This window comes from Myxocyprinus asiaticus, chromosome 27, assembly GCF_019703515.2.
Source record: "Myxocyprinus asiaticus isolate MX2 ecotype Aquarium Trade chromosome 27, UBuf_Myxa_2, whole genome shotgun sequence".
NCBI lineage: Eukaryota > Metazoa > Chordata > Actinopteri > Cypriniformes > Catostomidae > Myxocyprinus > Myxocyprinus asiaticus.
Window position 1 is genome coordinate 12,851,937 of NC_059370.1, and position 13,424 is coordinate 12,865,360.

Below are 13,424 nucleotides of genomic sequence, written 5' to 3' on the forward strand. Positions count from 1 at the left end.
AGTTATTGCCCAGAAAAAATAAATACAAATAAAATTATATATATATATATATAGTTCATTCAACACACCTTGATGATTTGTGACCACATGCCCCAATGGTGTAAGTTTGTCACAATATAACCTGCCATTAAAAAGCGTATTGTATGCTTTCCAGCAAAATGTAAACAATAAAAATAAGAAACACAAAAGCTACTCTTGCTTTTTGCTCTTTACACACACATATATGCCATTAATGAGATTTCTCATCTATTGATTTTGTTCATCAATTATCCTTTCAAATAATTTTTCAAAGTTAAATTCAATGATTTATATTTTATGAAACTCTTTTATCTGCTGCTGATTCTTCATGCATCAGTGCAGAGCTGCATGGGAACTGTTGGGAACAGAGCATAACACTTAACAAACATGAGTCTGGATATGCAGGGTAAGCCGTATTAGGGCAAATATGTCTAATGAAACTATTTATTCTAACTGTAAACGAAAAAGCACAGATTAAGTGCTCTGAAGTCTGAACTGCAGCCAAGTTTAATAAAGTCAAACACGGCATTTTATGCATTAACCTTAGAGAAATAGTCACAAGAAAAGTGTGTCCTTGCCCGTATTTGTTCTGTATCCAGTGACTGATTGTGTCTGCCTTGACATTAGATTCTGACAGTGCTATTTCTGTCCCAGCCTTTCCAGTAAGAGGGTGTGGAATTCAAGATCAGAACTGCATAGTAGAGTAGAAAGGGGACCATAACATACAGTCATACTGTAAAATGTATTACAGCAGATTTTTTTGACGTATATTAAAATACAGTATTTTAGCTGTACAGTAAAATTAATTACAGTAATTGTTTGTATGTTGTATATACAATTGCAGTGTCCATACCATAGAACTAACCACAGTAAGCACAGTTTTAGCTTACAGAGTTAGAGTAAACTTCTGTCTATTACAAGTTTAAAAAAAGAATGAAACAAGTGAGGCCTTTTTGCAAACAGAACATTTATTACACAATGACAACTCATATATCACATAAATGTTACTCATAAAGGTAAATTGTGACTATACACATTTACAAGTCCATTCAAATACTTCAGTATTAAGTCACCAGATGTCCAAATGACTGAAGAACACTCCAATTCTCTGCCTGTCCATACCTAGAGAACAAAATACAAAAATCAATAGCAAATAGCAAAACATTTAGACATGTTATATTTGCACATAATATAACTAGCCTATATTTTAGATGGATGGGTCATATAATGTGGCCAGTATAAATCAAAATAAAAAACGGGGTGTTGCGCACATTCGACTGGGGTAAATACAGCAACATTTGTTCACAGACAAGGTAATTTGGTTACTTAGTACTTCTAAATGTGTAAGTGCTTACTTCAATACTATACAGAATGGCCGTTACAACTAACGCAACTAATAGTATCTGTCTGAGAACGTGAACTTTTCACAGCTACTTGTCGAAAATTATGTTCAGATTTTTATTGTCAAATGATGAATATTTGAAAAAATGATTATAAACTGCTAAAAGATGTCTTGTGTCGCTCACCTGGGTCAGTCGAAAAGAGGTCACTTTGCTTTTGCAACTCTCAAGGTTGAAGTGACGAGAAGTCGATTGCATGTTCAACGTTAGGTTGCCAGGTGCATTCCCATGCAGTTCTACTTTTTATGAGATTAAGGTGAACTAGAAATTTACATAAAGTAAATGAATTATCATGAGTTCATTGAAATTCTTTAGCTTACAATTCCGTAAAATTGAGATTTTAAGTACAACTAACTCAAACAATCAACTGAGGTTGTGGGGAATACCCATAAGCCCTTGCACTTTAATAATTTAAGCCTGTTTGTTTGGTCAACAGGAAATTTTGTGGGCCTTTTATTAGTTGTTATAAAGGATTCATAGAGATTTTAGCAATTTTCAGTATTATTGATGTTGTTTTACTCTTATTAACCATTTCATCTTAAGTCACTAATAGGGTGACTAGTGTCTTGTGATCAGTGGATCCTCATCAATCTATTTAATTTTTCCTTGTGCATGTGAATATGCATAAATGAAGTGCAGCTTTATGTGCACTTCTTTGGGGAATCAAGTTCAGTGCCTGGCCTCAGTTAGTATTTTCTTTAAAGACAATTAAATTAAGTAGAAACAGTGAAATAAACAGTGGCGTAGCCAAGGGTGGGCCGGGCCCACCCAGATTAGACCCAGGCCAGAATATTACAGATCATACTTTGATTTTAAATATAATTTTATAAAATAGTTTTAAAAAATTCATAAATTCTTATTTCTGAAAGTGTGAAAGAAACGTTTGAATGCGCAGCTTCTTATTTGTTAAGGAAAATTATTAGTGAGACATACATTTTTAAGAAAATCAATTTGAATGAACTGATACTGATACATTTGTGTATATCTAACAAAGGTTTGCTAGTTGTGCTGACATAAAATGACCATAACCTGAATTTACTTAAAAAGGGTGATACAAACATTTGACATATATATATTTTTAAGTAAATCCAACATATTTTTTTCAGTGTAAGTGATGAGGTCAGGTGACAACAATGTTGCAAACTACTGTAAGAGATATTTATTGTGGAATACTGCCTATGTTTCACGTAATATTTAAAATAATAGTCGGCAGTGTTTAGTTAGTAGCAAGAAGGTAAGCATTCCATTGTGAACATAGCTTGACTGACTTCTTTGCAGTCCAAAAACATGTAAGAGCAAAATTGTTCTGTGCTGTCATCTAGTGTGCAGAAAGTGCAGTGCAGTTTCAAAATGTTCTTGAACTAACATGTTGGGTAGCCCTTGATGTTGCTTGTAAGAAACTGAATGTCCTATTTCATTCTTTTATGAAACACTGGTTTTCACCATGGAATTTTATCCTCCATTCTCACCCCGTGCCTTGGCTCCAACTACTGTATATGAGCACTTTATGGGGCCAGACCAGTTTCAAACTACAGAGAGAAAGGCTACTTTGTTGCTAATGCCATTGAGTGGGTGGGTCAAACAGGCCACTCTTGTATATATTGTTGTAAAAAAATAAAAAAATAAAATCATTTGGTCACATCAGTATGAAAGGGACGGATACTGTCAGATACAGACTGCAAATTTCTCCAGACCAAATTCAAGGTAAAGAAACAAATACATTCATTTACTAAACAGATGCTTCATGAAATGCATTCATGCAACCTCTCTTATTTTATGATTATGCATCATTGCAACTGTTTTTCAGTGTAACATTCAGTGCAATGGCATGTGTATAATTAATGCAAGGAAAATACTGAAAAGCATACAAAAAAATCTTCAATTGCATGCACTTAGAAAACATAGGATAATGTACATTTTTCAACAGGATCCTACACATGATATTGGCAAAGTAACATTTTTTGAAACACTGAGTTCTATATGTATGGGTCTGTATATGCGATCCATGCGATAGAATGCAGGTATGCAGTAAAAGATTCCAGGCAGGATTAGGATTCTAAATCTTTCGTCGACAGATTAGCGAAAACCAGCACAAAGAGAAAGTGTGCCAGCAAGCAACTTTTAAACATAAAGGCAACTTTGTTTGTGCTTTTTCATTATTATCTTATGGAGCCAAAAATCAGGCTTCCGTCCAGACTGAATGAGAATTCCATTACTTTCTACTATATCTCTTACATCTCTCTATGCAATATCAGCTGTATGAAGCAATAGTGTAGAGAAGCTCCAGCCACTTATACACTAGCACATTCTAACTTAAATTATATTTAAGTTTGCTGTGTATTATATTTAATTATTTCTTTATTATATTTGATATAATAATTAAAATGTTTGTTCATATAAGGCTGCCTATAAAATGACAAATTTACTCTATAAAATAACTTTTGAAATGATTTAATGATTCTAACTGGATCCACTGTGCTTAGTTTTTTCTTATTCTTATTATTTTGCATTACTTAGTTTCCAAATTTAACTTGAGGCTCACAAAGATAAATTGGGATTTCACAATTTGTATGAACCTACAGACATCATATCGCCATTAAAATATCTTTGTTTGTGTTCCACGGAAGATAAAAGGCAATACGAGTTTGAGAAGGGTGAGTAAATGATGAGAGAATTATAATATTTGGGTGAACTATTCCTTTAATCAATTGAACAAGCAGCAAAAATCTTTTTTTAATGCATAAGCCAATGGATTTGTTAACCTTTTTTCCTGGTGCTTATTCTGGCATTGCTGATGTCCAAAGCTATCAGATCTTTTTTGCTTGTGGAGGTCTGGAGTGTTGCAAGTGTATCTGTGATCCTGGTCATAATGTTCCTCACTGAATTTATTGTCTGGCGGCAGCCCCAGAACCCAACCAAAGCCTCCTTCATGGTGAGCACAGGACTCTATTGAAGAAGAATAGTTATCTGTCAAAATTTTACCTGATAGAGTCAAAATAATTACTATTCATTGGAACCCTTTTGTCCATGAGTACTGTGACAACATGACCAATAATAGAAGCACCTAGCTCAATGGTTTTCAGTTTTAAATCAACATGATCTCTCAGCAAAATTGGCATACTGGTTCCAAATCGTATGCCCCGAAAATTGGCCCCACTGTGCCTTTGAGGTCACATCTCTTTTCATATGCGGCTAGTGAGATACTACATTTGCAAAGAAACAAGTGATATAATGCAGTTTGATCTCAGTAATGTTAGGGTTAGGGTTAAGAGTATATTAAAATGTTTTGTTCGAATAATGTTTGCTCATGTCTTGTGCAGTGTGTCACGCAAAGGTTTGCATGTGTTCTACTGTAGTTCAGTCATGACAATCCTCAGAATAAACTGAAGGTATTATAATGTATATGACAAGTTGGTAGGTTTGGTCTTTTTGGACTAGATCTGCTTATGCTGCTGTTGCTTTTGCTGCAAAGCAAGTACAAAAACTTGCTACTGCTAAGAACAAACACATGCTGTGTTGAGCATGCAAGACACACTGCTGCTGCTCCACAATTAGACATAATAAGACATGTTGCATCAAGTATGAAAGACATGCTACTGCCGCACAATAAGACATACTGTAAATACAATCCCTTTGAAACAGATCTGCACAGGTGGTGATGGGGAGGAGGAGAGTTTCAGAGAGAAAACTTGCGCTGCAGTGAAACCAGCTCACCTGCAAAGGATGGAGCAATTTAAATGTTAGAAAATGAGAGAGTATGCAAATCAAAAATGTCAAAGGACCAATCAGCAGGGCCGTTTCTGAGCATATGGGGGCCCTAAGCAAAGTTCTACTTGGCTTTTTACACTCCAGACTTGAAGGTGCGCTTTATGATGGCAAAAAGCCCTTTGAGCGAGCGTATGCACGTGCCTGTCACATCTAGTTACAACTCTATCCTTGCAGTTACATTCTCCCTTCCCTCTCATGCCACAAGGGGGCCTATAACTGTCTACTTGAGCCATAATGGCTGCCTGAGTTTTACTTTTAGTATATTTAAAAAAAATGCAAAAATAAATAAAATGACCTTGCTTTGCGGGGCCCTAAGTGGCCGCTTATATCACTTATAGCTAGAAGGCCGCTTATATCAGTTTGAGCCATGCAGAGTTTGATGACTGAACTTAGAATCGTTTCCAGCTTTGGCCACGGGGGGTGTTTCGTAAATTCGTAAAAGAGAGACCAATTTTAGCAGGCCAAAAAATGGACCCTTTTGTCGCCAATTTTGTGTGACACTTTTTTGTTGAGTGTGATAGGGAGAATCTAGCAAATAATGCAAAGCTCATGTGTATGAGATTAGCATTTTTATTTGAAACATCTGATATTGGGTGTGTGACACCAGAACTTTAAGAGATACAGATGGTCAATGGCCAAGTAAGACACAAATCCACATGATTAAACCTGTTTCTCTGTGACCATAGGTACCATTCTTGCCGTTACTTCCTGTGGTGAGTGTGTTCATCAACATTTCCGTGATGGTTCAGCTGGGAGGAGCCACCTGGGCTCGCTTCGCTGTGTGGATGGCTGGAGGTATACAACTCAAAATCTGAAATGTTACCAAATGTAACATCAAATGTATATCTTTAGGTGAAACTTTGTGAAAATCTGTGTCTTTTTATCTGCTCAGGATTCATTATCTACTTTGGATATGGAGTGAGAAACAGTGTCCAGAGGCAAAGGTTACTCAGCAGTCAGGTCAACATTGAAGCCACTGAAACCAAACCTGATAAAGATGGACCAAAGTAACAAAACCCGTAAACCTCCAAAAATAATTTGCATCTGTCATGTTGATAGCATTTCTGCAGCTTTCTTTCTTTCTTTCTTTCTTTCTTGTTTTAAACAGAGCTTTCATTACGTTTGTGGTGAAATCATATCTGTCTTTTTATACTATATATATATATATATATATATATATATATATATAATTTTATTATTTATTTGATCTTAGGAGGCAAAAGTAGATAGAAGCTGTATTGGCTTGACTAGATATATAGTATTTATACTGTATAGATATTCATAGTCATGAATATTTTGCAGATCATTTTGATGTTTACCATGTAGTCATCAGCAATTGCCAGTGTAGTCTTTTGATGGGGCCATTTTGCTTTTTTGATGAACAGCTAGCAGACTGTTTTCCCAACTGATGCTTATGCTCTGCAGCTTGTTTTTACAGCTAAATAAACATTGAGTGCATTTTTCAGTTGGATGACCAGCTCCCCACAGCCCCTGATTGGCAGACTGAACACAGAAAGGATCCATTGAGTGCAACCAGAGGAATTTAGGGTGTTCATGCCACTCGGGTAAACAACTGACCCCTCTCTCTGCACACTGTATTCCTCCTCTCCCACTCTCTTTCTGTCTTTTCATCCACTGCATGTTTCCTGAAGATCTGGGAACCTTTAACAGAGTGAACTAAAAGTTTTCTGTGGTCACTGTGAGGATTCTCTGCCATGAAGTGGAGGGTGCTGTTAGTTGCTCCGCTTGTTTCTATTTTGATCATTCAGTTTGGTGAGTATCTTATCTCTCAAGAGGCCACGTCGTCCATTACTTTTTCAAAAGTATTTCATTTTTAGTAATAGACAGAAGACAGAGAAAATTATTATAACTATTACTGTAAAATCTGATGTGTGCATGTAAAAAATTACAGTATGTGCATCTACATAAAGTAGAAACTTTGGGTATTTTGTCTTCATGTGCATTCCAATTTAGTCTTTATAGTCACTGTGAAACAGCATTCATAACCAATTTTACTTCCCTAATCTAACCTACAGTATTTTCAAGTGAAAAGCGGGGGAGATGGGGGTTGACTTGCTTGTTTTGATTATTGAGGGGGTTACCTCTCCCCCATCCCCCCTGGAATCTATGCCCCTGAACAGGATATTCACCAAGAATATCTGAGAATTTAAATATATCAAAATATATCAAAATATATGGCGGGACTTGATTTTATCCATCAGAAATCGATTTGATCTTGAAAAGTGGATGTTATGAACCAGAATACAGCCAGGTGGTTGGAGGGGAGTGGTTGGCAATATTTGAAAAAGCGTACTACCATATTACTCTTACTATTTCTGCAGTAACCTTTTTATTTGGAATCATGTGTACTGATGAATCATGCACAATAAGGCCATGAACATGCATTAAGAATGTAATAAGGATCAGTTTTGTTTTCATGTTGACTTTAAAGACCAATAAGTCCATATGTTTGCTTCATCTCCAGGAGTATAATAAATATGAACAGTCTTACAATTTGATGATGTTTTAGAACTATTTATCACATTAAAAACAGGCATGTGCCAAGAGGCTGAACCCAACACAAAGACAAAAGCTGACAAGAGACCAAATGGCAAGGCCAAGGTTGGAAAAGGGTCAGGAAAGGCTCTCGCTTCCAAACCGAGAGTGAAAAGCACCCCTCAGACTCCTAAAGCTGCTCAGACATACCTCACCCAGGTGGTGGACAAGGGAAAGTTCCAGAAAGTGGGGGACACGCTGACTATTCAAGCAGGTGATACGCTAGAGATGAGGTGTAAAGGAAATCCTGTGCAGTGGACTGTTCCTGCGTATCTACAAGAGGATGATGAAGGACGACTCAGGTATGAGCTAACAGTGATATTTAATCTGTCATTACATTCCATTAGGTTGCATCAATTTAGTTCAGTTTCACCCCAGTCTTTATGAGTCATTAAACAGTTTGTCACAAACTCAAGATATGTATTAGATGAGATTATTAGACAACTCATTGTACCTGTAAAATGACAATAAAGAGCTTGACTTGAGTACCAACTATAATATTATGGTGCAAGTTGTATTAGTAAATAATATTAAGGCAAATGATTTGAGGTATTGCTGACAAGTGGCAATTTCCAGTGTCCGATTATTTAGTGCATTAGATTATTACATCGCTTTTGTATGGATTGCTGTTTTTTGTCTGTCTGTATTTCTAGGATGATTCAGCATGAACGTTATGGCACACTGATTTTGGCAAATGCAACAGCGGCTGATACAGGGGAGTACACCTGCTATCCCTTGTACTGTGAGGACAAAGACTGCAGAAAAGAATATGTCAAAGGCGTCAAAGTCTTCATCTTTTTCTCTGGTAATATGAGTAATGTACTGTAATTAAATTGAGGAAACTGTGCGAATTGTACGCTACACTAACTTTCAGCGGTGTCAAGTTTTTAAAAGGATTTCTGTTGGTAGGCCTAAATCATTAATCTAATGAGGTTCATCTCTTGCACAGTTAATTATGTCTCCTATCTCACAGATTTTTTTTAGCCCTTTTGTGATTAAATAGTGTGCAAATTTAATCTGAAGCTCTAATGTTGCAACCAATACTGATCCAAAAGCGCACCAGCAGCTTTCTGTTGCCATGTTTACCTCCTCGAACAAAATGTGAGTCTATTTGAATGTGAAAATATGGTCTTCAACTTTTTCACTGATGAAGTGTTCTTTATTTAATATGTACTGTAGAAATACAACTGTATAGCTGAGCATATTTTGTTTCGTAGAGTATCAATCAAGCCTTTAGCCGCCTAACGTATAAAGGTCTGGTCATTATTGCAGTTTATTCGGTCCAAGAACCGCCCACTTAGACAGGAAGAGACCATCTGACCGACATGTTATGTGACCAATCCCCTGCTGTAATTCGCACCATTGTCATGAGACGTGAACAGTTGTATATTCAAATATTCACTGAATAATACCTAAATTTGTTTTGTGTCCAATCCAAAACACAGAAATCCACAAAAAAAAAAAAAAAAAAAAAAAAAATGTCTGTGGCATTTGCTTTGTTTCTCTCCTAGATCCTCAGGAGTTGTTTGTACCTTCCTCTGACTATTATGAGGTCCTTCGGCTTCGTACTAACTGGCCAACCATCCTGCCGTGTCAGGTGACCTCTCCGTTGGCGAAGGTGACCCTGCACCAAGAGTTTCCTCCAATGGAGGTGAAGGTGGATGGTACAGAGATCTCCTTTGACAATAAAAAAGGATTCACCATCCACAGGCCAAAGCAGTATCATGCTGGATCTCTCTACTGTGTGGCCAGCCTAGGGAACCTTCGCCAGAGCTCAACCAAGTACATGCTGATCTATGTCAACTGTGAGTATTCACAAGCGCATCAACTGAAATTGAATGCAGTGCATAAGTATGTAACCCTTTACTTTACTGTTACTTTCAGTCATATCCAACACATTTAAAGGAATATTCCGAGTTCAATACAAGTTAAGCTGGCATAATGTTGATTACCACAAAAAATAATTTAGTTAATAATTCAGTTTGCTTTGTAATATTTACTGTATATATACTGTATATATATATATATATATATATATATATATATATATATATATATATATATATATATATATATGTGTGTATATGTACACTGTATATACCATATAGTATATATAATGTATTTGTGTTTTACGACAGGCTCCTGTGCTGCAAAAACAGCTTTCTTTTGGAAATACTGATGAAACCATATGCTGTATGTTTGACCGCAGAAATGTCTACATTTGTCCTGCCAGATCCAGCCGCCCCTCCAACACCTGCAGTCCAGGCTTCTTCTAACACTGTGGCAATGGGACAGAATCTCCAGGTGACATGCACTGTGGTGGGAGAACAGGATGTGGTGGTGGATTTCACCTGGGAATACCCTGGACAGAAGGTAAGAATAGAGTGACTACACACAACCTCACAATTTATATAGTGGGGTTCAAAAGTCCACTTTTAAAATCTGGGATTCAAAATCTTGAGGTAGGGGTGAGAAACAGTTATGAAAAATTAAAGACTCTGCGCCCAGTTCACTTATCAAATAAGCAAATTCGTGAAATGTCAAATTCCTTGCATTCATTGAAGCACAAAATATGCTCTTTGGAACATTTTCAATATATATATATATATATATATATATATATATAAAAGCTAAATAAAAGCACTTTCACAAGTGGACTCTGGCTTTTGATCCCCTAATAATTTAGATTAGGGGTCTTCAAACTTTTTCAGGTCAAGAGTGTTGCATTTTAAGCCTGGCCTATAATAGCATGTGTATATGGTACTGATTTAATGTATTACATTATATTAAGGCAATAACATTACGTTGTAAAGCCATTAAAATTATAATTTTAATGTGAACAGTCAAATACCTGTACTTCTACATTACATTTTATTTATACTTTAAATGTATTGTTGGAGAGACAATGAAACATTTAGTTGAACTTTCACTTCTTGACATTAGCCTTGAGATATTATACATACTGCATTTTAAGACATTTTTCCTTTTTTCATAAAAGATCAAACACAAATTCACGTACTCCCTGCAGTACTGCCACTGACCCCTGGAGTCACCTGATTTAGATCATAAATCGCTTTTAATGCAAAGCCTCAATTGTGAATATGAATCTAAGATAGCACTTAAAAGGGTCCATTAAACATTACATTTCATTAAACTGCAAAGTTCATTGTTAAGAAATGTCTTATTCCAAACTGGTTGCATTTTAGCTATATATATTTTCTTAATATCAGATTGGCCGCCCACTGTACACCCAAGACAGTGTGCAAACAGTGCAGGTGGACGGGCAGAACCGACAGCGCTCTCAGACGGTGCTGCTGGTGGATGAGATCAGAGAGGTCGACCAAGGAACATACACCTGCACAGCCCAGAACCTTGTGGGTTCAAGATCTGCATCCACCTCAGTCAAAGTGCAGTCAGCACGCACTACCAACAAACCTAAAAAACTATAAGAGGTGTCCATCAGAGAAGTCCCAGTCTTCACAACTTTTTTGTTGAACCCTGGAACAAGCCAATCAGAATCTCAGTTTCTCTTAACTTGGGGTTCTGATACAGACCTGAACAGAGTGACTTTATTGTTTGACTTTATTTTGGCTTCGTGTGCAGTGTACCACCGACATAACCTTAATGAAGATGGTAGAACATACGTAAGAATGTAAACATGTTATGTCCTTTGAGCAAAATGTCAACAATTTAATTATGGCAAATTCATGAAGTATGCAAAACTGAGAGACATAAGATTTAAAAAAGACAAACTTTTTAAAAATATATTTTATGTTGGAAATAGGGTTGTCTGTACTTATTCTACCTTCAGAAAACAACATAGACTGCATGTAATTATATTTAACACATTTTAATACTGCCGAATCTTGTACCTAAATTACATTTTCAGACTATGCAAGTAAAACACAGGATATTTATGCCAGATTCTTGTTTTATGTTCTCTATAGCAATTAAAACTCTTGTGATAATTGCACTATAAATTGCACAGTTTACCAGCTATAGTATATGTAAACTGAATTTGTATTTTTATTTTCCAATAAAACGATAATAAATGTCTCATTATTCTGCCATAGTTTGTCAGATTACTTTATCAATGCAGAAAATTGGCCACTAAATTGTCCATAAAACAGCTTGAACATTACCAGCAGAGGGCGTAACATTTGTTCTGTTGAACAAGCATTTTGTCCTTATCACACCAACCACTGACCATTACCAAGACCAAGCTGCCCATTGAACCTTTGATGAGTGTCTTCCACATGTGTCATATGTGTGCCCCAACCCCAACTCTTTTCCCTTGAGAGTAAATGCAATCAGCTTTTCATTCATTTACCTTTCTCGTGACCTGAAATTTAACCACTCAGGATGTCTCTCCTCCATCCTCAGATCGCAGGAAGTATGCAGTGTGCATTCAGGTGTGTGCCCAGAGGCCAATGTCATCAGCGTTTCTGAGGGGAAAGGAACGATAATGACAGGGTGCCGTCAGTCTTACTCACTGTAATGATGTCTGGGGTAGATAGGAGTCTGTGTCTAAATGCATCTGATTTTGTGAGTTATGTGAATAATTATAACCACCGGATGTGTCAGAGCTTGGGATACACATCTTTGATCATGTGTATTCTGTTCATTCCCATTGGAAGTGCATTTTCTATCTAAAAGTTTTATGAAGCTGATGCAGCTCTTTACACAGTACAGCCTCAGGTCTTACTTGTCTTACATATTCAGCAAAATCCGAAACTTAGGAGACTTCATAGAAAATACGCACTTGTTTATAATACAGTAACACATTATTAAAATTATATATAGAACAATAGATATGTTACATATACTGTTCATGTAAGTGCATACAGTATATGATTATACATAAAGATAATCTTCTGCGGTCATGAAATGAGAGTTTGGTGAGACTGGTGTTGGCCCACCTGAAGGACATCACTGGACCCTTTCTAGATCCCCTTCAATTTGCTTATCGAGCAAACATGTCTGTTGATGATGCAGTCAACATGGGATTGCATCATATCCTGCAACATCTGGACAGACCAGGGACATATGCAAAGATGCTTTTTGTGGACTTCAGTTCGGCTTTCAACACCATCATCCCAGCTATCCTCCGGAATAAAGTAAAATCACTCTGGACCCCACTCACCCAGCCCACTACCTCTTTGAACTGTTGCCTTCTGGCTGGCGCTGCAGAGCACTGAGTACCGGAACCGTTAGGCACAAGAACAGTTTTTTCCCTCAGATAAATGAAACATTTATAGCAATTTCTAACAAAAAAACAAAAAAAAACAAACAAACAAACAAAAAAAAAAATAAATAAAGTGGTTTAACCATCAAAAGTTTTTAAAATACATTGCTCCTTGAAAAATGTTTTTGTTATCAGTTATTTATTTATTTATTTACTACATGCATTTTGGTTACGCCACCTGACTTTGATTTGGTGGACAGCATTTTTTCAATTAACAATATTCAAAACAAAATTATTTCACTGCAATTTTTTTTTTGAAGAATGGATAATAAAAGGTTATTCCTACTTACTGTAAGCTATTTATTCCAACATTTCTATTTTCAAGAATTTCAAGCTTTTAATGAAACTTTTATTTACACTCACTGAGCACTTTATTAGGTACAGCTGTACACCTACTTATTCATGCGATTATCTATTCAGTCAATCGTGTTGCAGCA

General features: G+C 36.4%; 1 protein-coding gene across 2 annotated transcripts; it reads left to right on the forward strand.

Annotated features, from left to right (window-relative positions):
- The first annotated feature begins 3,063 nt into the window (after positions 1-3,063).
- Positions 3,064-11,803, forward strand: LOC127417893 (platelet-derived growth factor receptor-like protein). 2 transcript variants are annotated; one of them, XM_051658154.1, is made up of 9 exons: positions 3,064-3,122; positions 5,873-5,981; positions 6,079-6,193; positions 6,653-6,959; positions 7,741-8,044; positions 8,396-8,547; positions 9,254-9,547; positions 9,976-10,115; positions 10,973-11,803. In XM_051658154.1, exons 4-9 carry the CDS (start codon positions 6,902-6,904, stop codon positions 11,189-11,191), a joined length of 1,167 nt encoding a protein of 388 aa, XP_051514114.1. In that variant the 5' UTR covers positions 3,064-3,122; positions 5,873-5,981; positions 6,079-6,193; positions 6,653-6,901; the 3' UTR covers positions 11,192-11,803. The 2 variants fall into 2 exon arrangements, with proteins under 2 accessions (XP_051514114.1, XP_051514115.1); XM_051658155.1 differs by lacking the exons at positions 3,064-3,122; positions 5,873-5,981; positions 6,079-6,193 and having other exon boundaries at positions 6,735-6,751; positions 6,839-6,959.
- The last annotated feature ends 1,621 nt before the right edge of the window (positions 11,804-13,424 follow it).

What these genes read in the sequence shown, in the direction of transcription:
- LOC127417893 (XM_051658154.1), top strand. Translation starts at nt 6,902, where the DNA reads ATGAAGTGGAGGGTGCTGTTAGTTGCTCCGCTTGTTTCTATTTTGATC. An exon ending in GATGATGAAGGACGACTCAG is followed by an intron (nt 8,045 to 8,395) that starts GTATGAGCTAAC and finishes CTGTATTTCTAG; the next exon opens with GATGATTCAGCATGAACGTT. An exon ending in GGGAATACCCTGGACAGAAG is followed by an intron (nt 10,116 to 10,972) that starts GTAAGAATAGAG and finishes TCTTAATATCAG; the next exon opens with ATTGGCCGCCCACTGTACAC.